The sequence below is a fragment of the Scyliorhinus torazame genome, chromosome 1 (genome assembly GCF_047496885.1).
Source record: "Scyliorhinus torazame isolate Kashiwa2021f chromosome 1, sScyTor2.1, whole genome shotgun sequence".
Lineage (NCBI taxonomy): Eukaryota > Metazoa > Chordata > Chondrichthyes > Carcharhiniformes > Scyliorhinidae > Scyliorhinus > Scyliorhinus torazame.
In genome coordinates this window covers 37,577,262-37,603,160 of record NC_092707.1, presented here as the reverse complement: position 1 = coordinate 37,603,160, position 25,899 = coordinate 37,577,262, and the positions used below count along the sequence as shown (strand labels likewise).

Below are 25,899 nucleotides of genomic sequence, written 5' to 3'. Positions count from 1 at the left end.
GAGGTTGAGGGGAGACCTGATAGAGGTCTACAAAATTATGAGGGGCATAGACAGAGTGGATAGTCAGAGGCTTTTCCCCAGGGTAGAGGGGTCAATTACTAGGGGGCATAGGTTTAAGGTGAGAGGGGCAAGGTTTAGAGTAGATGTACAAGGCAAGTTTTTTACGCAGAGGGTAGTGGGTGCCTGGAACTCGCTACCGGAGGAGGTGGTGGAAGCAGGGACGATAGTGACATTTAAGGGCATCTTGACAAATACATGAATAGGATGGGAATAGAAGGATACGGACCCAGGAAGTGTGGAAGATTGTAGTTTAGTCAGGCAGCATGGTCGGCACGGGCTTGGAGGGCCGAAGGGCCTGTTCCTGTGCTGTACATTTCTTTGTTCTTTGTTCTTTGTTCTAATTAGGCTGGTTAACCTGCAGCCTTACCTCAGGACAGGTGTGCAGTCTCTGGAATGGGGTTGTTACAGTTCGCACACTAATGCTGAAAACATCTCGACCCTAGAATGAAAGGTGAGAGATACGTTCATTAGTTCAAGTTGATTGGGAAGAATTTGAGTTCCATGAGAAGAGTTTAGATAATAATAACCTTTTATTGTCACAAGTATGAAGTTACTGTGAAAAGCCCCTAGTCGCCACATTCCGGCGCATGTTCGGGTAAGTTGGTACAGGAATTGAACCCGCGCTGCTGGCATTGTTCTGCATCACAAACCAGCTGTCTAGCCCACTGAGCTAAACCAGCCAGGTAATCCATCAAGAGAGGTGGGAGGCAGTTGGGTTACTTCCATGCAGGCGAGGGGAAGTGAAAGCAATATTCTCAAGCCATTCCCTTCTGTTAAATTAAGATTTCGAAAACTGGAATGGGGTGAGGTGCCAGGAGGAAGGTGTGAGCTTCGTTGCCATGAAGCTTCCAAACAAACAAAAGGTACAAATCAGTCTGCAAACTGTACTGTAAAATGTCAAAGTATGGGTGTCAGCCATGGCTCAGTGATGGCTTGCCTCACACTTGCACACAATGCAGGCTGGCATTAACAATGCAGTACTGAAGGGTTATTGCGGTCAGAGGTGGACCGGATAACTCTGTTCAAATGGATTGGTTAAAATCAGGCCTGGACTGAACATACAGAGTGACAGCTGTGATCAAAGTCACTTTGTTCAATCCATGCAATATAGTCAGGTAATAATATAAAATAATGCCCTCGCTATATTTCCCAAAACCAAATAATTCCTAACGACCGTTCTGCATTCTTGTTCCAGCCTAGTTACAGTTCACCCATGCACCCATCCTTCTTACTTTGAAACCCGATTGCTTCAATATATCAGTTTCTATTTTCTATGTTCCTTTACTCAAGCAATCTCCTCTAATAACTTGGGAACAACAACCGATAACATAGTGGGAGGTATTCTACCCCCCCACCCCCACCGGGTGGGAGAATCGCCGCGGCGCCGCGCGAATCGTGCCTCGCCACCCCGACCCTCGCATGCGATTCTCCCACCTCCCCAAGACCAGCGCCGCGCGAATCGTGCCTCGCCACCCCGACCCTCGCATGCGATTCTCCCACCTCCCCAAGACCAGCGCCGCGTGAATCGCGCCTCGCCACCCCGACCCTCGCATGCGATTCTCCCACCTCCCCAAGACCAGCGCCGCGTGAATCGCGCGGGCCGCTCGCAGAATCGCCACAAAAGGCAACCGGCGATTCTCCGGCCCGGATGGGCCGAGCGGCCGCGCATAAACGGCCTAGTCCCACCGGCACCGTCCACACCTGGTCGCTGCCGGCGGGTATTCATTGCGAAGGCTTGGGGGGCGGGGGGGGGGGGGGGGGGGGGGAGGGAACTCTGTTCCCGGGGGGGGGGGGGGGCCCTCCAGAGTGGCCTGGTACGTGATCGGGACCAACCGATCGGCGGGCCGGCCTCTCTGTCGGCGGGCCTCCTTTCTTCCGCCAGCGAGCCTGGATCCATCCGCCATGTTTGTGCGGGTAGGGTCGGCCTGGGGGAGGACGGCCACCGTGCATGCGCTAGCTGGCGCCGGCCCAGCTGCGTATGCGCGGGACCCAAGGCGCCGCGTCTTTTACGTGGCGCTGGGTCTCTGACGCAGCACCGAGGCCCCGCCTCCGTAAATCGTGCGATGCCCCTGCTAGCCCCATGGAGGGGGGAGAATAAGGGTCTGGGAACGGGTGCCGACGCCGGAGGAAAGCACTCCGGTTTTTAGTCTGGAGTCGGCACTTAGACTCCCGTTGGGAGAATCCCGCCCAATACGTGTGAAGAGTTTGTAGGTTTTGAGTCTAATTAATTTTTAAAATTCTTTCATGGGATGTGAGCGTCACTGACACGGCGAGCATTTGTTGCCCACCTGTAATTTTGCTGGAGAGTCACTGCAGTCCATGGGCAATCGGTACACCCATGGTGCTTTTGGGGAGGAAAGAGTTCTAGGTTTTTAGCCCATCAACAGTGATGGAACAGCGATATATTTCCCAGTCAAGATGGGGTGTGGCTTGGAGGTGAACCAGCAATGGTGTACCCATGTGTTTGCTGTCCTTGTCCTTCAAATTGGTAGGGGTCGCAGGTTTGAAAGAGGCTTTCAAAGGAATCTTGGGGAGTTGCTGCAGTGCATCTTGGATATAATATACACATTTGCCATGATGCAACTGTGGTAGAGGGAGTGAATATTTAAGGGGCGGGATTCTCCCGTACGCGGCGGGGCGGGGGTTCCCGGCGGGACGGAGTGGCGTGAACCACTCCGGCGTCGGGCCGCCCCAAAGGTGCGGAATCCTCCGCACCTTCAGGGGCAAGGCCCGCCCCCGAGTGGTTGCCGCCCCGCCGGCCAGCGTGGAAGGCCTTTGACGCCACGCCAGCCGGGGCCGAAGGGACTCCGCCGGACGCGGAAGCGTCAGCGTCTGCTGACATCATCCCTGTGCATGCGCGGGGGGGGTCACCATCGCGGAGGCTTACACAGCCGGCACGTAGGAATAGAGTGCCCCCACGGCACAGGCCCGCCCGCGGATTGGTGGGCCCCGATCGTGGGCCAGGCCACCATGGGGGCACCCCCCAGGGCCAGATCGCCCCATGCCTTCCCGAGGACCCCGGAGCCCGCCCGCACCGCCAGGTCCCGCCGGTAAGGGACCAACTCCAATTTACGCCGGCGGGACCTGCATAGAACCGGCCATCGCGGGCCGGAGAATCGCCGGGGGGGAGCCCGCCGACCGGGGGGAGCCCGCCGACCAGCGGGACACGATTCCCGCCCCCGCCAAATCTCCGGCGCCGGAGAATTCGGCAGCCGGCGAAGGCGGGATTCACGCTGCCCCCCGGCGATTCTCTGACCTGGCAGGCGGTCGGGGAATCCCGCCCCAGATGTTTCGCATTTTAGTCATTTTTTGCAAACTTGCAAGTCAGCCCTTTAAATTGACTGACTTGTCTTCCACATTAAAATAATGACCATAAAAGTACTTAAGTGCATGGAGATGGCGTGAGGTCATGAGAAGTGCAGTATAAATGCAAGTTCTTTCTTTCTTTAAATGTACATTTTTTATCCAAATGCTTTACATTAAAAATGATCAAAGAATCCCAAAATGTGAACGCTGATCTCAGTTGAATTGTAGTTGAGCGGCTATATTTGGATTATAATGGACGGTATTTAATGGAGGCGACAGGTTACTGTATTGCCTGCCAGCTGGAGAGCCAACAAGTGCCCCACTTTGCTTCCTTTTGGGGAAACTTCCTCAGGATTAAAGACCCCGAGGATAGTAGTCCCACCAATAATTGCTGGCCAATTGGAGTATGGCAGCACTTCATTGCTGGGCACGCCATGGGGAAATGGCAATATGACACGCAACCAAAGCTCACAATTGTCGCTAGACCTCTGCACAAGTAAGTGATGGTGGGAGGAGGGTTGGCAGCAGGGAAAGGCGTTGGTTCTCAGCAGGCTCGCCTCTCCTGATGCCCAGTGTCTCGATCACACACAGTGCCTTTGAGGCTGGTTGTTTTTTTAGCTTCCTGCATGGCTGAGTGAATACCAGCGGTGACGGCTTAAGTGGGCATCAAATGCTTTCTTAAGGGACATAACTGGTGGTGGGATGGGAAGATCTTCCATGAGCATTCCTACCACCCACCCATTTGATTAAATGATCCGCTGCCACCAAACGCTCCCTGGGGAGTTCATTAAATTTGGCTCAGTGTCTCTGGGCTAGGCAGAGAAGAAAAATCATCCCAAATTTGTGCTCCTGACCACTCTGCTGTAAAATTCACATCCACAGAGGCCAGTATTCTGCTAGCACCAAGTAACTAGCTGACAAGTGAAGAATGGACACTTGAAAAAAACCAAGTGTTGCTCGAATCCAAAACCCTGCAAGACCAAGTGTCTTCAGCTGAAAGAGCATCCTCCAGTCCTCACCTCCGGTGGATTGACGTATTCCGCAACATCCCATATTTTTATTCCTGTGGAGGAATTTGAGATTCCAATTCCTTTCATCTTGGTGATGACAGAACTCTCTGGAGCATTCTCCCTTTCCTGGTATGCCTTCTGGATGATGAAAACATATCTGCACCAATTAGAAACAAGAATTATTAATTTGAGAGTTAACGTAGCACACAGTAGTGTGTGCGTAGGCTCTTCTTTCTCTCATGGTGGTGATTCACAAGCTTCAATTAAATTAACTGAACACTGGTTACGATTGATACCTTCAAAAGAGGCCATCGCTTGTTCTTGTTTCACGGAGAACTAACTGTCCTGTCACACCTTTCAATTAGTGGAAAACATGCTGGCATCAGGGGCTTGATGGTGTAAGTTTATCTGTGCCCTTCCTTCCACACATCTATTATTCTGCTCTTCTACTATGTTCGAACTGAGCACAATAACCACATGGTCCGTTTGCCCTGCTGGCATTTAATCTATTTCCGTTTAGATGTAGTTCAGACCCGAGGCCTCATTTGGAGCAAGACGTGGGCCAATGCCTTTGGATGCACATAACAGGTGCAGTGCAGTCAATTTATCACCCATGTTGTTTTCAGTTTGCTGTTACTGGTTGTTTGCTAAAACAAACTTACATTGAAGTCAACACTGAAATAAAAGCTAAATTCTGAGGATGCTGGAAATCTGAAATAAATGCTGGAAAAACTCAGCAGATCTGGCAGCATCTGTGGGGAGAGCAACAGAGTTAATGTTTTGAGTCCAATATGACTTCTTAAACAAGAGGGGCTATGAAGAAATCATATTGACTCGAACCATTAACTCTGCTTCTCTCTCCCGCAACAGATGCAGCCAGATCTGCTGAGTTTTTCTCGCACTTTGTTTTTATCTCACATTGAAGTCAATGGGCGGGATTCTCCAGCCGCGTTCGCTGGGCGACCGGAGAATCCCACCCAAGATCAATGGATTTTTCCATTCGACGCAGCTCACCCGTGGCGTTCTTACAACGGGCGGGGTGTGAGAATCCAGCCCAACTGGTTGCTTATGCAATGAAATTGCTACTAGCGCTGAAACTAAAACAAATTGCTTGCAACTGGACTCTTTGGAGAAGAAAATTTAAAAGCACATTAACTGAAAGACCCATGGAAATTATTAAATGTTGTACGGTATTTTGTAACAGTATCACCTTTCATTTAAGCCCCCCGGAGATCCTTTTTATCATTAGCAATTAATCCTTTCAACACTTGGGACTGGCATTTGTCATTTCTCCTTGAACGTTTCAATTGATATTGTACAAAAGGCACAGGGGCCTTTAAACAACTTTCTGCCTGTTTTGGGTGTGAGTGCTGGATGCCCATTCAAAAGCCTGCCAGAAAGTTGATTCAGGTGAGCAAGTGAGTACACCAGAGTTTTAACTGCCACTCGCCCATTTTTCAACTAACAACTTGGTGGCTGGCAGTTGGAAGTCCCCAACATAAATCTCCTGTCATAGCCTGAAGGGGCCAACAGCAAAAAATTGAGGGATGCAACAACTTTGAGGGCGTCAAGGAAACACTGCTAGCTGTGCCAGTTTATTACAACTCTTGGCATATCAAAGCTGAGTTGGAAGAACTCCGGCAGAGATACAGCTAGGCACAATAGCAGGCAGAAATGGTACTCAACAAAGTCGCTCCCCTGAAAGACTCTGAAGAATCAATGTGTGGCCCTGAAAAAACAGGAATTAAAAGGAATGTTGAATACTACTTCAGAAAATCTGTATTGGGACCTATGCAACAGGATTACATAATCCTTCAACAGTCTGAAGAAATGAAGACTGCCTTGAACAGCAGAATGAAGGAAAATGAACAGCAGAAAAAGTCGAGAAGATTCTGTTGACATACAAAACTCAAGATGAATCAATTGAGTTTCATCAGGAATACCTGTTGAAGGACCTTCACACACTGCACAAATCCCTCAGGTTGCAGTTTGTTCCTTCGGAAGATTACAAAGAGAAGCAAAATGAATAATCAGTTGGCAGAAAAGATTCTGCAATGTTAAGTATTCCAGGAGGAAGCAAGTTTTTTTAATACTACGCATGGAAAGGATGAGCATGTGGGAAAAGCGATGAATAAGTATGCACAGGTCAAACTGTAAAGTGAAAAATTCAGGAGGAAAAGATGAGAAACTCTTACGCGCCGAAGGAACAGAAAGTAGAAAAAATTGCATCTTCAATTTGACAGTCAGAAAAAGATTTATCTACCACTTTCACAGTGTACCCAATTGAAAAAGATGCTTATTATCCCAAGTAGGCTTACATTAACACTGCAATGAAGTTACTGTGAAAAGCCCCTAAATGTTCGGCTGAACGGAAGAGGGGGAATTGAAACAAAAAACTGAGGCGCCCTTCAAGCTGTAAGCAGATACTGAAGCCATGAGAAGCACAGTCACGAAACTGAAACAAGACTTCACTGGAGATGGACCTGATCAACAGTGAAATCAAAATGAAGGACAAGAACTAGGGCGTCATTCTCCGACCCCCCGCCGGGTCGGAGAATGGCCGTTGGCCGCCGTGAATCCCGCCCCCGCCCCCGCCGAAGTCTCCGCTCCCGGAGATTGGGCGGGGGCGGGAATCCGGCCGCGCCGGTTGGCGGGACCCCCCGCTGGATTCTCCGTAAGGGATGGGCCGAAGTCCCGCCCAGGAATTGCCTGTCCCGCTGACGTAAATCAAACCTGATATTTACCGGCGGGACCAGGCGGCGTGGGCTGGCTCCGGGGTCCTGGGGGGGGGGGCGCGGGGCGATCTGACCCCGGGGGGTGCCCCCACGGTGGCCTGGCCCGCGATCGGGGCCCACCGATCCGCGGGCGGGCCTGTGCCATGGGGGCACTCTTTCCCTTCCGCCTCCGCTACGGCCTCCACCATGGCGGAGGCGGAAGAGACTCTCCCCACTGCGCATGCGCGGGAAACTGACAGCGGCAGCTGACGCTCCCGCGCATGCGCTGGGAAACTGACAGCGGCCGCTGACGCTCCCGCGCATGCGCCGCATTTCCGCGCCAGCTGGCGGGGCAACAAACGCCATTTCCGCCAGCTGGCGGGGCGGAAATCCCTCCGGCGTCGGCCTAGCCCCTCAATGTTGGGGCTAGGCCGCCAAAGATGCGGAGACTTCCGCACCTTTGGGCCGGCGCGATGCCCGTCTGATTGGCGCCGGCTTTGGCGCCAGTCAGCGGGCATCCCGCCGTTGGGGGAGAATTTTGCCCAAAGTTCTTGTAATAAGGACACTGAAAGTGCACGCCAAGTAAAATAAAGAACTTTGGTTTACTTCCAGTTACGTTATGTAAAACTCCTGGTCGATCGCTACAGGGTCTCTTCTTGGTCGGTGCCTGACTGGCCAATCTTTTATACACAGCTGAATGGTGTTCCCCTGCCCATGAACTGTAAATCTGATCCTGAAGATCAAGGAGCGAGAAGGAAAAGCATTGAATGCCTGAAACTCACCTAGAAAAGTGAGTTGTTGAAAAATGACATGATTGAAATCTAGAATGTCAAGAAAAGGTTGAAGAGTTGCAAGACAAAGTACAAGTTCTCACAAAGGAACGTGAAGAGTCTCAGAAACAACCAGCAGAAGTAAAATTGTAGAATGTGAGCTTGAAGGTTAGTAAAGAGGAATTAGGCTCCACTAATGAAAAACTGTTCAGTGTAGAAGCAAACTTCATGTATGGAAGACGGGTTTGCTGATGAAAAATTAGAACTTGATGAATTTCATGTATCAGAAATATCTATTAAATATTGTGAAAAATGCCCAGAACAGGAAAAGGAATTGCTGATGAATCAGCACAGTTGGTTGAATGCAGAATTAACAACCAAAACTTATGAAACGGTGGAACTTCATCGTGAAAAGAGCAATGAAATTCTTGGACTTCAATTCAATCTGAAAAACATGAAAGGTGAGATGCACAATAATAATCTTTATTATTGTCACAAGTAGGCTTACATTAACACTGCAATGAAGGTACTGTGAAAATCCTCTAGTCGCCACACTCCGGTGCCTGTTTGGGTACACAGAGGGGGAATTCAGAATGTCCAATTCACCTAACAAGCACGTCTTTTGGGCTTGTGGGAGGAAACTGGGGCACCCGGAGGAAACCCACATAGATATGGGGAGAAAGTGCAGACTCCGCACAGAGTGACCCAAGTGGGATTCGAACCTGGGACCCTGGCGCTGTGAAGCAACAGTGCTAACCACTGTGCTATTGTTGCGCCCTATATGGAAGAACAAATCCAGACTTTAGAAAGCAGATAAGGAAAATTATAAGGAACAGATTAAAGATCTAACAAGTGTATTGGGAAAGTCCAAGCCCTATCTGCTCTCCACACTGCTGCCTGCTGTTGCATTTTGGATATTACATCGGTATTTTCAAAAGACTGTGCGCTGGATTCTCCAATGTCGAGATTCTCTGTTGCGCCAGCAGTGCACCCACGCCCGAGGATTTCCTGACTGCGTTGGGCTGCCCACAATGGGAAGCCCCATTGGCCAGCTGGTGGAATGGAGAATTATGCTTCTTGCGGGGGTGCACCGCACCAGTGTGGTGGAAAATCCCACCCTGGTTTTTCTCAGCCTCTTTCCTCTGCACTAAATCCTTCAGCTCATGCATTTCATTGCACTAACGTGGTTTGCAACAATCGTGTGTATCATCTCCATTGTCTTACCCTCAACAATTATGAGTTTAAAATATTTGTCAAAGTCTTTTAATATCTCACCAAATGTGGTTGAGGTTTCTTCTTGTCTGATCTTATTTGCTGAAATTACCGACATCATAATTATAAGTACAAGAATGTGGGACTTCCGGTGACGGCAGGCAGGAGGCAGCCGCACACTGGAGGGCTCCCACTTGGGAATAGAAATTTTGGGGTTTTAACGCCCGGTCAAGGGGCAACGGAGGCTGAAAAAGCTGTAAGAAGACACAGGGAGGAGAAATGTCCAAGCTTGGGAAAAAAACGGCTGTGTAAAAGGGGGTTAATGAAAGTCCGCCGGTGAGTGGAAAAGTCAGCGCAGGAACTGTAAGGAAAGCGGAGGCTGGAGCACCAGGGGAGGCCGCACCGCTCACAGCAGAAGAAATGACCAAAGTGATGGTTGTGGAACTTAGGAAACAGTTCACAAAGCACATGGAAGCGATGAAGGAGGAGATGGGGGCGGTATTGAAAGTGCTGGTGGAGGAGGCGATCTCCCCGGTGAGGGCGGCGGTATCAAGCGCAGCGGCGGAGGTGCGGGAGAAAGTGAGACACTGAAGGAAGTGGAAGAGGTAGTATCGCAGCACAGTGATCAACTCACCTTGATGGGGAAGGAGTTGCGGAAGGTGACAGAGACCAACAAGGGTCTGCGAGCCAAAATGGAAGACCTGGAAAACAGATCCAGGCGGCAGAATCTGAGGACTGTGGGTCTGCCCGAAGGGGTGGAAGGCCCGAGGCCGACGGAGTATTTTGCCATGATGTTGGCCCATCTATTGGGGGAGGGGGACAATCCCTCTCGATACGAACTGGATAAGGCTCATCGGTCGTGGAGGCCTAGACCAAAGGCGAGTGAGCCGCCAAGAGTAGTAACTGTGTGTTTCCGTAGGTACAGCGTGAAGGAGAAGGTCCTGTGCTGGGCAAAGCAGAAGCGGATGGTGCAGTGGGCTGGAGCTGGTATACGCATATACTAGGACTTTACGGTGGAGCTGGCGAGGAGGCGGGCTGCCTTCAGCCGGGTGAAGAAGGCACTGTACATCAGCAAGGTACAGTGTGGCATAGTATATCCAGCTAAGTTGAGGGTGACCTACAAATCCACGAACTTTTATTTTGGTATGGCGGAAGCGGTGGAGGAGTTTGCGAAGGCAGAAGGACTGTGGCAGAATTGAGAAACGAGACTGAGAGCGGGTTGTGTACTGATGTAGCCTCATGTAACTTTATTTTTTCACTGTGTGTTGGTGTATGACTAAATGAGTCGACGCTGTATATTTGGACAAGGAAAAAGTTGGGACTTTCATTTGCAATGATGGTTCTTTGGGGCTTGGGTGTGTATGCTGGGGTTGTGTGCTAATGGGGATTTCTTGGTTTGCCTGGGACCGGACAAGGGGGAAGGAGACCTGGGCGGGGGCCTCCACGCTGGCCAGTTTAAGCCGGCCAGTGAACGGGAGTGAGGTGGGGGGGAGGGGCTGCGGCCATCGGTGTCTGGTAGAACAGGTTTTGGTGAGTCTAGCCGCGGTGAAAAGTTGGGGGAAGGAACCGAGGTTGGGGGAGGAGTTTACAAGAGGAAGTGGAGGGGAGGAGTCTGAGAGTGGGCGTGGTCTACAATTCATGGGTGCCATTCACGGTACTCTTTCGGGGATTGGATGGCATTGAATATTAGGGGGGGGGGGGGGCTGGGGGGGGGGGGGGGGGGGGAGCCATATGTGTCAACGGTGACCAGGGGCGATTCCTGATTCCTTTTTCTTTTTTCCTCCTTGGGAGGTTTAGTTTTATTTGGTGCTTATATTGTCAGGTGGGTCGTTGTTTGGGGGGTGGTCAAAGGCTGGGATCGTTGTTGTTGGTAGGGGCATGTATTCCTTACCGTTTACTGTTTGTTGGTGGGGGGTAAATTCTGAAGAAAATGTCAAAATGGGAATAAAAATATTTTTTAAAAGAATAAGTACAAGAATGTATTAACTTGCACTTCTTCTGATTTCTTACTTAATTCTGATGTGAGTCATCTAAAACAATATTTGATGACATCCAATTTCGAGCACGGTTTGGTCCTTGCATGAGTTCAAATTGTTCTGGTAGTTTTAACTTAATATCCATGGTTGTTTTTCATAAGAGGGGAATGTAGCTTTAATTTGTTTCCAATAGTGACCATTTTTTCTCCTCTTCCTGTACTTGTCAGGTTTCGGTGAGCTCCCGTTACAATCTTGGAGCCAATTATTATTATTATTATCTTTAAAATGTTGCAATTCTGCAGTTTATAAACTAACAGTTTTTGCTTGTGATTTGGTTCTATGAGCGTGGAAAATCAATTTGAAGGAGGTTTTCAATTTTGCTCTTTCTTCTGTTTTCATTTAAAAAAAAAAAAATGTTCAAGTACTCAATTCAATTTTTCTATTCAGGGGCAATTTAGTGTGGCCAATCCACCTCACCTGCTCATCTTTGGGTTGTGGAGGCGAAACCCACGCAAACATGGGGAGAATGTGCAAACTCCACATGGACAGTGACCCAGAGCCGGATTGAACCTGGGTCCTCGGCGCCGCGAGGCAGCAGTGCGAATCACTGCGCCACCATGCTGCCTTTTCATTTTTTAAATTCATTTGTGTTTGGCCGCCACATGGTTATGGGGCCAACTCTGGACCCGGCTACAGCATTCTTCCAGCTAAAGACATTTAACCATTAGTATGTTCTGCCTGATAACTGCCCTGGTTATTTTTTAAATAAATCCAATTTTTTCCAATTTGTTTGGGCTAATCCACCTACCCTCCACATCGTTGGGTTGCGGGGGCGAGACCACGCAGACATGGGGAGAATGTTAAAACTCCACACGGACAGTGACCCGGGGCCGGGATTGAACCCGGGTCCTTGTCCCAGTGATGCAGCAGTGCTAACCACTGCACTAATGCGCCACACGTCCTGGTTATTTTTAAAGGTTAGTTCAGCCTCTAAGTGAATTTTGCTAATCTTTTCATGATCAGGCTAGGTCCTTTGACTCTGTGTTTGAACAACTTTGGCAAAGGACCTTCACATGCTCTTGTGGCATCCTTTTCACTCAAACAGTGGATGTTTTATCTGCTCTTCAGCTTAGACACCTGTAATGGTGCTTTATTAGGTGATTACAAGCTCTGTCTGTGATGTAGGCACATATGTTCAACTCAGAGTGCGGCTTCTTTATTTTTTTCATTCACTGAGATCTTGGGGTCCTTCACTTGCTGCCACCATGTTGTTAGATTGTTTTGTGCCCCACTAAGACGTTGGGGGGCTTGTGTAGTTGAACATAAACCATTTCTTGTTAACACACAACTGTATACATATCTCCAAGGTATTGCCCTATTTAGGTCCTATATTCATGCTGACTTCTCCCGGATTCTCTCTACTTACAGTCGACCATCATGTGACTCTGTACATCATAATGTGACTGGTACTGTTTCCCCAGTCCCCCATTAACCTTTCCAAACCCAAACACCCTTATTCTACACTCCTTGGAGAACTGCCTGCCTCTAAATTATGCTGCAAGGTTGAAGATTCTTGCAAGTTCTCTTCCATCTATTTGTCCCGCCTACAGCTACAACTCTATTTATGCCCCCCTTCTACTGCTTCTCCTACTCCTTCCAAAGTGGTTTAGCACAGTGGGCTAAATAGCTGGCTTGCAATGCAGAACAATGCCAGCAGCGTGGGTTCAATTCCCATGCCAGCCTCCCCGAACAGGCGCCGGAATGTGGCGACTAGGGGCTTTTCACAGTAACTTCATTGAAGCCTACTTGTGACATTAAGCGATTATATGAATTATAAAAGTGGAATTGTTTGAATGACAATCATGAAGAAAGAAAGCCTTTAAGTGCTCACCGTATTTTATAAGCAAAGAACCAATTCAAAATTATCTAAATAGCAAAAAGGACTATCTCCCCAAACCATTAAATGTTTTACATGGTGTGCAACTGTCCATCCCTAATGTCTCTAGAAATAGTGATTTACTGACCTAAGGTACGTGGGCAGAATCAGGAACTAGTGGTAGAAAGATGTGCATAATCAAAAGTGACATTGTTCATTATGACTGCATCATTTGACCCTGATTTCCATTAATCTGTTAGACTAGTCATTTCTCGTGGTGTCCAATAACGAACATGACCAATAAAAATTCCATTTCCCATGCAATATTCATTCGAATATCAGCCCATCAATAGATGCAAATAGGGTACCACGTGGCGACAACAAAAATACCACCACCTTTAACGGAGACTATGGCCCGAATTTTCTGGGTGGCGGGGGCTCACTTCACACCATCCAAATAATATTCCCCGCCGACCTTAACTGCCCCAGAGCCATTTCCACTTAATGAGTGTTATGTGGCTGCAGGCACCATCCCTCACTTGGCCTTAGAGAGCTGTTGGCCAATCTGATTGGTCGGCAGCTTTCCAGTTCCTGCTGCAGTGAACTTAAGAGTAAATTCATGAAGATGTATAAGACTAAGTCTGGGCATTGGACACCAGCGGAGGTTAGAGGGGGTGAATGAGGTCAAGAGTGAGGTAGATAGGGAAGACCTGGAAAGGCAGGAAGGAGGCAATCAAGGTCTCGAGGAAGAGGATGGATGTGGGAGAAAGGCTCACAGGCCACCACACTTTAAGGGGGAGGGGAGGGACTTGACTTCAGAAGGAGGCATCTGATGGAGGGGAGGGGAGGTAAGGTGTCCCCCCCTCAACAGATGTCTGTTGCGTTTTGGGCTTCCTACATGCCAGGGCCACTTTCCCGCCATAGTGTAAAACTGTTGTGTGACCAGGGTGGATGGGAATCCAATCTCTTCAATTTCTTTTTAAAAATAAATTTAAAGTGCCCAATTCTATTTTTTTTCCAATTACGGGGCAATTTAGAATGGTCAATCCACCTGCCCTCACATCTTTGGGTTGTGGGTTAGGGTGGCACATGGCACAGTGGTTAGCACTGCAGCCTACGGCGCTGTGGACCCTGGTTCGAATCCCAGCCCTGGGTCACTGTCCGTGTGGAGTTTGCACATTCTCCCCGTGTCTGTGTGGGTTTCACCCCCAGAACCCAAAGATGTGGTTAGGTTAGGTGGATTGGCCACGCTAAATTGCCCCTTAATTGGAAAAGAAATAATTGGGTACTCTCAATTTATTTTAAAATATCTTTGGGTTGTGGGGGTGAGACCCATGCAGACAGGGGGAGAATGCGCAAACTCCACATGGACAGTGACCCGGAGTCGGGATCGAACCTGGGTCCTCAGCACCGTGAGGCAGCATTGCTAACCACTGCGCCACCGTGCTGCCCTTCGTTCGTTCAATTTCACACTCACCACCCGCTTAAAAGCCTCCGGAGCGTGAAATTCTGGCCTATGTTAAATTTAACAATAGGTTAGATTAGTGGTTGAATGAAGGGAATATAGGGATAGGGGAACAAAAAGAACAGAGGGGAATTAGAACTGCTGCTCGTGTGAAAATAAACACTGAAGTGGATTGATTGGGCTGAACAGTTTTGATGTAATTCTTATGTATATTACCACAAACATGACTTCTTAAAGCAAGAATACTTTGAATTTACCTGGTACCTCTAGTTTAAGACACACATCACAGCATGTGGGGAAAACAGGCGCTAAGCAAAATGAAAAGGTTGACCAAAAGCTTTCTCAAAATCATCTGTTAATGTGCATTGGAAGTGATATTGCCAGATTGGAGGCAAGACTGATCTGTTTACTTAAATCAGCTAACGACTGCTAAATTAGCAGACAAAAGATTTCATGTAAAGCATTTATATATTGTTTAGCATAATTTTAATGGCAGGTTATCGGATCCCTAAAATTTCAGGGACAAATGCCCTTTGTATAACTATAATAATAATCTTTATTGTCACAAGTAGGCTTACATTAACATAGCAATGAAGTTACAATGACTGATTGACTGACCATCAATAAGTGTTCAATTTTTCAAAGACCATTACAGCAGTTTGGGTCCAACATCATTTTAAAGTCAATGTTCTAAAGTAATTAATGCTCTGCTTAATGTGGAGTTGAGTTCTAAAGAGCTAGATCCTGCACCATGGAATCTTTTTATCATTTATTTCTAACTTCTTCTCGTTCTGGTGAAAGGTCAAAGACATTAACACTGTTTCTCTCTCCACAGATGCTGCCAAACCTGATGAGTATTTCCAGCATTTTCTGTTTTTATTTAAGACCAGCAAGGTGTCAGATTGATAAAGCATTTATTTATACCATTTCTTCAGCTTTTCCACAGATGTCATGCCAAAGGTGTCGGGAATGATGGGAGAACCTCTAGTTTACATGTTCACTGACTCTGGTGTTCTTTTTTTTCTGCACTCCAATGAAGTACCTTGGGAGGTTTTACCTCGTTAAATATGCATTAAATGGCTTTCAGGAGCAAAGGTTTCTAGAGAAATATACATACAAACCCAGTTATTAAGGCCATTAAAATGGCATGCAAAGCAGTGAGAGTTACTTTTAGAGGGACAGAAATAAAAAGCAGAGGCGTTACGTTTAACTTGTGTCAACCACACATAGTACTGTGCATAATTGTGGTCTTCACACAATTGTTACAGTGCAGGAGGAGGCCATTCACCTCGTTGTATCTGTGCTAGCTTTCCTAATGAGCAATTCACTTTGTACCATCCCCGCCTTCTCCCCATAAAATTGCACATTCTTCCGTTCCAAATAATAATAATTTCCTCTTAATTGCCTTGACTGACCCTGCCTCCACTACAGTCTCACACAGCACACTCTAGGTGCTAACCACTCACTGCACAAAATGTTTCTCCTAATGTCTCACTGCTTCTTTTGCCAATTACCTTCGATCTGTGCCCTCTTGTTCTCAATTCTTTCACCAATCGGAACAGTTTTGCCCGATCTACTCTGTCCAGACCCCTCATGATTTTGAACACCTCGATCTCAACAGTTCCTTCTCCAAGAAAAAAAAAGTCCCAATCTCTCTACATAGTTGGAAGGTCCTCATCTCCATAACCATTCTTGTGAATCTTTTCTGCAATCCCTCTCATGCCTTCACATCTTTTCTAAAGTGTAGTGCTCAAAACTGGACTCAATACTCCAGCTGAGGCTGAAGCAGTGTTTATATAGAAGTTGAAGATAACCACCTTGACCTTGTACTCTAAGCCCCTATTAATAAAGCCTGTGGTTTTCATAATATAAAGTGGTGAAGAGGTATGGGAGGGTGTGCAAAAATAGATGAATGCTAATGTTATCAATTAGAACCCCTATCGGGGCAATAGACAAGCGAGGGACAGATTTCTCGGGAAAAAAAAGAAAGCTTGTTCTTTTAAACTAGGCAGGTTCCCAGAACAGTTGAATACAGGTACAACCAGCATTATAATAGAGTAACAGATAGAAATAGGGATTACTCTGTAAATGTGCACAGTAAGAAGTATTACAACACCAGGTTAAAGTCCAACAGGTTTGTTTTGAAATAAACCTGTTGGACTTTAACCTCGCATTGTAATACTTCTTACTGTGCCCACCTCGGTCCAACACCAGCATCTCCACATCATCATCTATAAATGTGTGCCACACACAATCCATTCAGAGATTTACTTGTGGCTGGTTTAAAAAACCTTTCCATATCTTCACAGTCAGGGAATGATGGTGGGAAGTCATGTTAGCCAGAAAAACAAAAATTAAAGTCAAATTTTTAAAAATGAATTTAGAATACCCAATTCATTTTTTCCAATTAAGGGGCAATTTAGCGTGGCCAATCCACCTACCCTGCACATCTTTGGGATGTGGGGGCGAAACCCACGCGAACACGGAGTGAATGTGCAAACTCCACATGGACAGTGATCCAGAGCCGGGATCGAACCTGGGACCTCGGCACTGCTAATCACTGCACTATCATGTTGCCTATTAATGTCAAATTAACAACTAGCCGTACTTCAACAAGCAAAGTATTGCAATGCTACATTACACCGGGAGTGTATTGATGCCGGAGCACACAGGATTACCAATCCGCACTTTCTATTGAAAAGTTTAATATTCACCACTGGATGATAAACTCTCCTTTGCTGATTGGCCATCCGTTATACATCCCATTTAATTTTTCTTTCCACTGATCTCGGTGGAATCCACACTATTAATTGCCTGACTGGATTTTCAATCTGTAAAATTGGTGTTGATTTTCATCTTCACTGCCGTCATTTTTGAAGCTCCTTGTTTCCAGGAGTAACACATACAGGAAGATTTGGCTCATTGATGGCAACAATCAGAACTAGAGAAAAATTATTTACAGTCATATGGGAATAAGACCATAAGATGTAGGAGCAGACTTACATCATTCGGCCCATCGAGTCTGCTCTGCCATTCAATCATGGCTGATATATTTTAATTCCGCATTCTCCTGCCTTCTCCTCATAACCCCGATCCCCTTACTGATCAAGAAACTATCTATCTCTTTCTTAAAGAAACTCAATGATTTGGCCTCCACATCTTTCTGTGGCAAAGAGTTCCACAGATTCACCACCCTCTGGCTGAAGAAATTCCTCCTCATCTCAATTTTAAAGGAGTGTCCCTTCAGTCGGAGGCTGTGCCCTCAGGTTCTAGATTCTCCCACTAGTGGAAACATCCTCTCCATATCCACTCTATCTAGGCCTCGCAGTATCCTGTAAGTTTCATAAAGATCCCCCCTCATCCTTCTAAACTCCATTGTGTACAGACCCAGAGTCCTCAAACGTTCCTCATACGACAAGTCGTTCATTCCAGGGGTCATTCTTGTGAACCTCATCTGGTCCCTTTCCAAGGCCAGCACATCTTGCCTTTGATACAGGACCCAAAACTGCTCACAATAATCCAAAAGGGATCTGACCAGAGCCTTATACAGCCTCAGAACTACATCCCTGCTCTTGTATTCAAGCTCTCTTGACATGAATGCTATCACTGCATTTGCCTTCCTAACAGCCAACTGAACCTAAATGTTAACCTTAAGAGAATCTTGAACCATGGCTCCCAAGTCCCTTTGTGCTTCTGTTTTCTGAAACCATTTCCCATTTAGAATATAGTCTATGCCTCGATTCTTCCCACCAAAGTGCATAACCTCACACTTTTCCACATTGTATTCCATCTGCCACTTCTTTGCCCACCCTCCGAGCTATTCCAAGTCCTTCTGCAGTCTCCCTGCTTCCTCAATAATACTGGCGTCTCTACATATCTTTGGATCATCTGCAAATTTGTGAGTGGCACGGTAGCACAGTGGTTAGCACACCCTTCTTGATCACACTATCAGGGTTACCTTCAGTTTCTTTCCTCATGTTGTTATCAACTCATTAAATGTATCTATATTAGAATCATAGAATGGTTACAACACAGAAGGAAGTCATTCAGCACATTGTCTCTGTGACAGTTCTCTGCTACAACTCAGCTAGTCCTGCTACCACACCTTTTCCCTGCAGTCTGTAATTATTTTTCTTATCAAGTAATTATCTAGTTCCCTAATGAAAACCATAATTGAATCTGTCTCCACCACATGCTCAGGCTGTGCTTTCCAGATCCAAACCACTTGTTGCATAAAGAAGGTTTCCTCATGTTGCCTCTGGTTCTTTATCACCTTAGGGTTTTCAACTTTCTGCTGATGGGAACAATTTCTCCCCATTTATGCTCTCCAGACCCTTCATAGATTTGATGGCCTGAGGATGTGAAACACAGTTTAACAAATCTCCTCTCGACCTGCCCTTCTCCAAGGAGAACAGCCCCAGCTTTGCCAATCTATCGATATGATTGATGTTTCTCATCCTTGCAGCCATTCTCGTCAATCATTTCTGCACCTTTTCTAAAACTTTCACACCATTCTTGTTGAGGTTGAATCATGGTTTTATGAAAGGTCACGACTTATTTGATTTTTTTACTCTGTACCCCTATGTATAATACGCAGAATTCAATATAATTTATTAACTGCTTTCTGAAACTGTCCTTCCACCCTCAATGTTTTATGTACACTCAGGTCCCTCTGCTCCAGCACTTCCTATAGAATTGTACCCTTCAGTTTATGTCACCTGTGCTCGTACTTATCATAGAATTTAAATGCAGAAGGAGGCCATTCGGCCCATCGGGTCTACACCAGCCCTTGAAAGAACACCCTTCCTAATCCCACACCTCCACCCTATCCCAGTAACCCAGCAACCCCACCTAAAATTTGGACACAAGGGGCAATTTAACATGGCTAATCCACCTAACCCGCATATCTTTGGACTGTGGGAGGAAACCGGAGCATCCGGAAGAAATCCAAGCACACATGGGGAGAACATGCAGAGCCGGGAATCTAACCGGGGTCCCTGCCGCTGTGAAGCAACAGTGCTAACCACTGTGCTACTGTGCCGCCCCTAATTTCACCATCTGCTGTGGTGGGATTTGAATCCGGGTCCTCAGAGCAATACCCTGGGTCTCTGGATTACTAGTCAAGCGACAATACCAGTGTGCCACTCTCTTCCCAAACTGAATCACTTCACAGTTATCTACATTAAATTTAATCTGCCACATGTCTTCCCATTCCACCAGCCTGGCTATATCCTTCTCAAGTCCATCACTATCTTCCTCACAGTTCACAACGCTTCTTGCATTATCTTCAACTTTTGAAATTGTGCTCTGTACACCAAGGTTGAGGTTATGAATATCTTAGAATCTCTACAGTTCAGGAGGAGGCCATTCAGCCCATTGAGTCTGCACTGACCCTCTGAAAGATCATTCCACCCAAGCCCATTCCCCAGCCCTATCCCAATAACCCCTTAACCTATCCTTAACCTGTCCCCTGCAGTCATCTCCCTCCAAAACAGGTATACCGTTTTAGATACTGTTGGGGGAGATGACTCACCAGGGGAAGGCAGTAGTAGCCAGGCTCATGGCACCGTGGCTGGCTCTGCTGCACAGAAGGGCGGAAAAAAGACTGGAAGGGCTATAGTCATGGGGATTCAATCGTAAGGGGAGTAGACAGGCGTTTCTGTGGTCGAAAACAAGACTCCCGAATGGCATGTTGCCTCCCGGGTACACGGGTCAGGGATGTCTCATATCGGCTGCAGGACATACTGAAGGGGGAGGGTGAACAGCCAGTTGGCGTGGTGCATATAGGCACCAACGATATAGGTAAAAAACGGGATGAGGTCCTACAATCAGAATTTAGGGAGTTGGGAGATAAGTTAAAAAGTAGGACCTCAAAGGTAGTAATCTCAGGATTGCTACCGGTGCCACGAGACAGTCAGAGTAGAAATTCAAGAATAGTCAGAATGAACACGTGGCTTGAGAGATGGTGCAGGAGGGAGGGGTTCAGATTTTTGGGACATTGGAACCGGTTCTGGGGGCGGTGGGACCATTACAAATCGGATTGTCTACACCTGGGCAGGACTGGAACCAATGTCCTAGGGGGTGCTTTTGCTAACACTGTTGGGGAGGTTTTAAACTAATGTGCCAGGGGGATGGGAACCAGATTAGGAAGTTAGAGGTCAGTAAAGAGGCAGCAACTAAAGCCAGTAAGATACTAGATAATAAACTCAATGCAACTAAGGGGAAGAGTAGACAGGGAAGAGATGATGAACGCAAAGGGACAGGTGGTCTGAGGTGCATTTGTATCAATGCGAGAAGTATAGCAGGTAAGGCAGATGAATTTATGGCTTGGATTAATATCTGAGAATATGATGTTATTGGTATTAGTGAGACTTGGTTGAGGGAAGGGCAAGACTGGCAACTAAATATCCCAGGGTATAGATGCTTCAGGAGGGATAGAGAGGGAGGTAAAAGGAGTGGAGGAGTTGGATTACTGGTCAGAGATGATATCACAGCTGTGATTAAGGAGGGCACAATGGAGGATTCGAGCACTGAGGCAATATGGGTAGAGCTAAGAAATAGGAAGGGTGCAGTAACATTGTTGGGACTTTACTACAGGCCTCACAAAAGTGAGCGTGAAGCAGAGGTACAAATATGTAGACAGATTATAGAAAAATGTAGGAGCAATAGGGTGGTCGTGATGGGAGATTTTAACTTCCCCAACGTTGAATGGGACTCATGTAGAATTTAAGGCGTAGATGGAGCAGAATTTGTAAGGAGCATCCAGGAGAGGTTTTAGAGCAGTGTGTAAATAGTCCAACTCGGGCAGGGGCCATACTGGACCTGGTATTGAGGAATGATCCCGGCCAGGTGGTTGAAGTTTCAGTTACTTTGGGAATAGCGATCACAACGCCGTAAGTTTTAGAATACTCATGGACAAAGATGAGAGTGGTCCTAAAGGAAGAGTGGTAAATTGGGGAAAGGTCAAGTATAAAAAAATCCGGTAGGAGCTAGGGAATGTGGATTGGGAGCAGCTGTTTAAGGGTAAATCCACATTTGAAATGTGGGAGTCTTTTAAGGAAAGGTTGATTAGTGTGCAGGATAGACATGTCCCTGTGAAAATGAGGGACAGAAATGGCAAGATTAGGGAACCATGGATGACGGGTGGAATTGTGAGACTAGCTAAAATGAAAAAGGAAGCATGCATAATCTCTAGGCGACTTAAAACTGATGAAGCTTTGGAGGAATATCGGGAAAGTAGGACAAATCTCAAACGCACAATAAAGAGGGCTAAAAGGGGTCATGAAATATCTTTGGCTAACAGGTGAAGGAAAATCCCAAAGCCTTTTATTCGGATACAAGGAGCAAGAGGGTAACTAGAGAAAGGATTGGCCCACTCAAAGACAAAAGAGGGAATTTATGTGTGGAGTCAGAGGAAATGGGTGAGATTCTTAATGAGTACTTTGCATCGGTATTCACCAAGGAGAGGGACATGATGGATGTTGAGGCTAGGGATGGATGTTTAAATACTCTAGATCAAGTCGGCATAAGGAAGGGGGAAGTTTTGGGTATTCTAAAAGGCATTAAGGTGGACAAGTCCCCAGGTCCGGATGGGATCTATCCCAGGTTACTGAAGGAAGCGAGGGACGAAATAGCTGGGGCCTTAACAGATATCTTTGCAGCATCCTTGAGCACGGGTGAGGTCCCAGAGGACTGGAGAATTGCTAATGTTGTCCCTTTGTTTAAGAAGGGTAGCAGGGATAATCCAGGGAATTATAGACCTGTGAACTTGACATCAGTGGTAGGCAAACTGTTGGAGAATATACTGAGGGATAGGATCTAATCACATTTGGAAGAAAATAGACTTATCAGTGATAGGCAGCATGGTTTTGTGCAGGGAAGGTCATGTCTTACAAACCTAATAAAATTCTTTGAGGAAGTGACAAAGTTAATTGATGAGGGAAGGGCTGTAGGTGTCATATACATGGTCTTCAGTAAGGCGTTTGATAAAGTTTCCCATGGCAGGTTGATGGAAAAAGTGAAGTTGTATGGGGTTCAGGGTGTACTAGCTAGATGGATAAAGAACTGGCTGGGCAACAGGAGACAGAGAGTAGTGGTGGAAGGGAGTGTCTCAAAATGGAGAAAGGTGACTAGTGGTGTTCCACAGGTATCCGTGCTCGGACCACTGTTGTTTGTGATATACATAAATGATCTGGACGAAGGTATAGGTGGTCTGATTAGCAAGTTTGCAGATGATACTAAGATTGGTGGAGTTGCACATAGCGAGGAGGACTGTCAGAGAATACAGCAAAATATAGATAGATTGGAGAGTTGGGCAGTGAAATGGCAGATGGAGTTCAATCCAGGCAAATGCGAGGTGATGCATTTTGGAAGATCTAATTCAAGAGCGGGCTATACGGTCAATGGAAGAGTCCTGGGGAAAATTGATGTACAGAGAGATCTGGGAGTTCAGGTCCATTGTACCCTGAAGGTGGCAACGCAGGTCGATAGAGCGGCCAAGAAGGCATATAGCATGCTTGCCTTCATCGGACGGGGTATTGAGTACAAGAGTCGGCACGTCATGTTATAGTTGTATAGGACTTTGGTTAGGCCATATTTGGAATACTGCATGCAGTTCTGGTCACCACATTACCAGAAGGATGTGAATGCTTTAGAGAGGGTGCAGAAGAGGTTCACCAGGATGGAGGGTGGGAGGTTCACCAGGATGGAGGGTGCTAGCTATGACGAAAGGTTGAGTAGATTAGGATTGTTTTCGTTGGAAAGACGGAGGTTGAGGGGGGACCTGATTGAGGTCTACAAAATTATGAGAGATATGGACAGGGTGGATAGCAACAAGCTTTTTCCAAGAGTGGGGGTGTCAATTACAAGGGGCACGATTTCAAGGTGAGAGGGGGAAAGTTTAAGGGGGATGTGCGTGGAAAGTTTTTTTACGCAGAGGGTGATGGGTGCCTGGAACGCTTTGCCAGCGGAGGTGGTAGAGGCGGGCATGATAGCATCATCTCAGATGCATCTGGACAGATATATGAACGGGCGGGGAACAGAGGGAAGTCGATCCTTGGAAAATAGAAGACCGGTTTAGATAAAGGATCTGGATCGGCGCAGGCTGGGAGGGCTGAAGGACCTGTTCCAATACTGTAATTTTCTTTGTTCTTTGTACACATCTTTGGACACCAAAGGACAATTTTAGCATGGCCAATCCACCTGACCCGTACATCTTTGGACAGTGGAAGTAAACCGGGGCACCCGGAGGAAACCCACACAGACACGGGGAGAAAACGCAAACTCCACATAGACAGTCACCCAGGGCTGGAATCGATCCCGGGTTCCCGCCGCTGTGAGTCAGCAGTGCAAACCACTGTGCCACCGTGCCACCCTTGATATAAATCAAGAAAAGTAGTGATCCCTTTATACATCATGCCCCAATCAGAAGTAAGTAGGTAACTCAATAGGCTTGATTTAAATAATTAAACTATTGCATAATAAAATCCTAGCTATGCCAGTAACTCACGGCTCAAAATGCCACATAAAATGCCAACGCCACTAATATTCTTAACATGAAAAGCAGTTTGCTGATAATTGTGGATTCAAATGATTAATGCGTAGGAAACCAATCTAATAGTATATTTGGGAACACTTTTTTAGGGTTCCAACATCACAGAATTTGACACCACAATCCCTGCACTCGACATGCCAAATTGGACCTGCTGTGTGTTAAATAGGGCGAGCAGCTTCTGTGTGAGCCATTTTAACCGCGTTCCACACAGACAGGCGAACTGTGGAGAAAGTGTAAAGAGACTGGTCTCATTGGGGTTAGTTAGCGTCAGTTTCCCTCTGCTGCTGAAAGACAGGATGGATGCCTGAATAATGTGACATATCAGAAGAAGTGTTCCTCCTCCAGATCTTGACCATATTTCCAAGATAACTCTGTTCGCAGGAGCGGACGCGCCAAGAGTTACAAACTGGACGACTTCGGTTTTGTTACATTTCGGAAGAGTTCCCACGAAGCCCAAATATTTATTCTGAACTACAAGCGCTACAGTAACCCCTGAAACTTGCTCTTAATCCGCATATTTACAGATCAAAAGAGCCGACTCCCTGGCGTTGAAAGTCCAAGAAACCTGCTCAAGATTATTAAACAAAACCCAGGATGAACGAAAACCTGTCGGCGCCAGAAGAAATATCACACTTAAACCGCAATTAGTGGGATTTGGAAATTATTCAGTAACAAGTTTAAACCCGCTTTAAAAACTCTATTTTAGGACAAATTTATAAATTGATTTGCTCCACAGCAACCCGATGCTGACGAAAAAAACCTGATGTAAAATAAGCCTTATGTTACATTTAAATCAATTTACTTGGCTCAAGTTTGACGCTAACAGCCTATAAACTCTATGATGTACTTACATGGCAAAATACAATATGATAAAAAGTTGGATAATTCTGTAGATAATTCCTAGGGTCCGGTTTTTAACCACCACAACTTTGGGAGTCTCATAATCCCAAAATTCTGCCCAGTACAGAGCAAACGTTTTCCTGTAACCCATTTCCAAATCCCTCCGAAATCTCCTGTTGGGCTCCGATGAGATGCCTGGAGGATGGAACTATCTCTGCCCCAGCGATCTGCCTTTTCCACTTGAGTCCTGACTTCAAACAACATGAGCTCCCTTCTCCTCCTACCTCCTCTCCACCGGGGTCACAGAAGAAACAGCGCCACCCTCGGGTTCTAGCTCTTTGCTTCGACGAAGTGTCATTCCATCGCAAGTTGACTGCCAATGAAGAAATCATTGGGGGCTGTGTTTTATCTTCCAGAAAGATTCCGAAGTCTCCCCACATCGAAATCTGCATGTTTTTTCAGTAACTCCAGGATCTTGCCTTTATAATAGCCTATTTCAGGAGCATGCAGCTCAGAAAGAAGCTCTTCGGCCCATCGTGTATGCAGGGCCATCAATCACCTATCCCATTCCCATTTTCCAACACTCGCCCCCTGGCTTTGTATGCTATGGCGTTTCAAGTGCTCATCTAAATGCTTCTTAAATGCTGTGAGGGTTCTACCACCCTTTTAGGCAGTGAGTTCCAAGGTTTTTCCTCAAATCCCCTTTAACCCCCCCCCCCCCAGCACTCTCTGACATTAGCTATTTACTGGTTTGAACTTGTCTTCCATTCCTCCCCCTGCAATTTAGTTTCAAGTGATTAGCAGAATCTATTTTACCCACACTATTTACATTGAATACCTCCACCAGGTCAGTTAGTTGCATAAAATTAATTACATGGGAATTTAAGTATAAACATAGAGTGCAGAAGGTGGCTATTCGGCCCATCAAGTCTGCACCGACCCACTTAGGTCCTCACTTTTACCCTATCCCCATAACCCCATCTAACCTTTTTGGTCACTAAAGGCAATTTAGAATGGCCAATCTACCTAACCTGCACGTCTTTGGACTGTGGGAGGAAACCGGAGCACCCGGAAGAAACCCACGCAGACACGGCGAGAATGCAGACAGTGACCCAGC

The 25,899-nt window shown here is 46.7% G+C and overlaps 1 protein-coding gene across 2 annotated transcripts in view; it reads right to left on the bottom strand.

Moving 5' to 3' along the window:
* p2rx2 (purinergic receptor P2X, ligand-gated ion channel, 2) overlaps positions 1–25,054 on the bottom strand; it is a 167,924-nt gene extending 142,870 nt beyond the window's left edge. For both annotated transcript variants that reach the window (XM_072487117.1, XM_072487197.1), the window contains exons 1-3: positions 24,794–25,054; positions 4,386–4,533; positions 428–499 (exon numbers count right to left, since the gene is read on the bottom strand). In XM_072487117.1, coding sequence (XP_072343218.1) covers positions 428–499; positions 4,386–4,533; positions 24,794–24,933 — 360 coding nt within the window. In that variant the 5' untranslated portion in view covers positions 24,934–25,054. The remainder of the gene's footprint in view (positions 1–427; positions 500–4,385; positions 4,534–24,793) is intronic.
* Between the last annotated feature and the right edge of the window lie 845 nt (positions 25,055–25,899).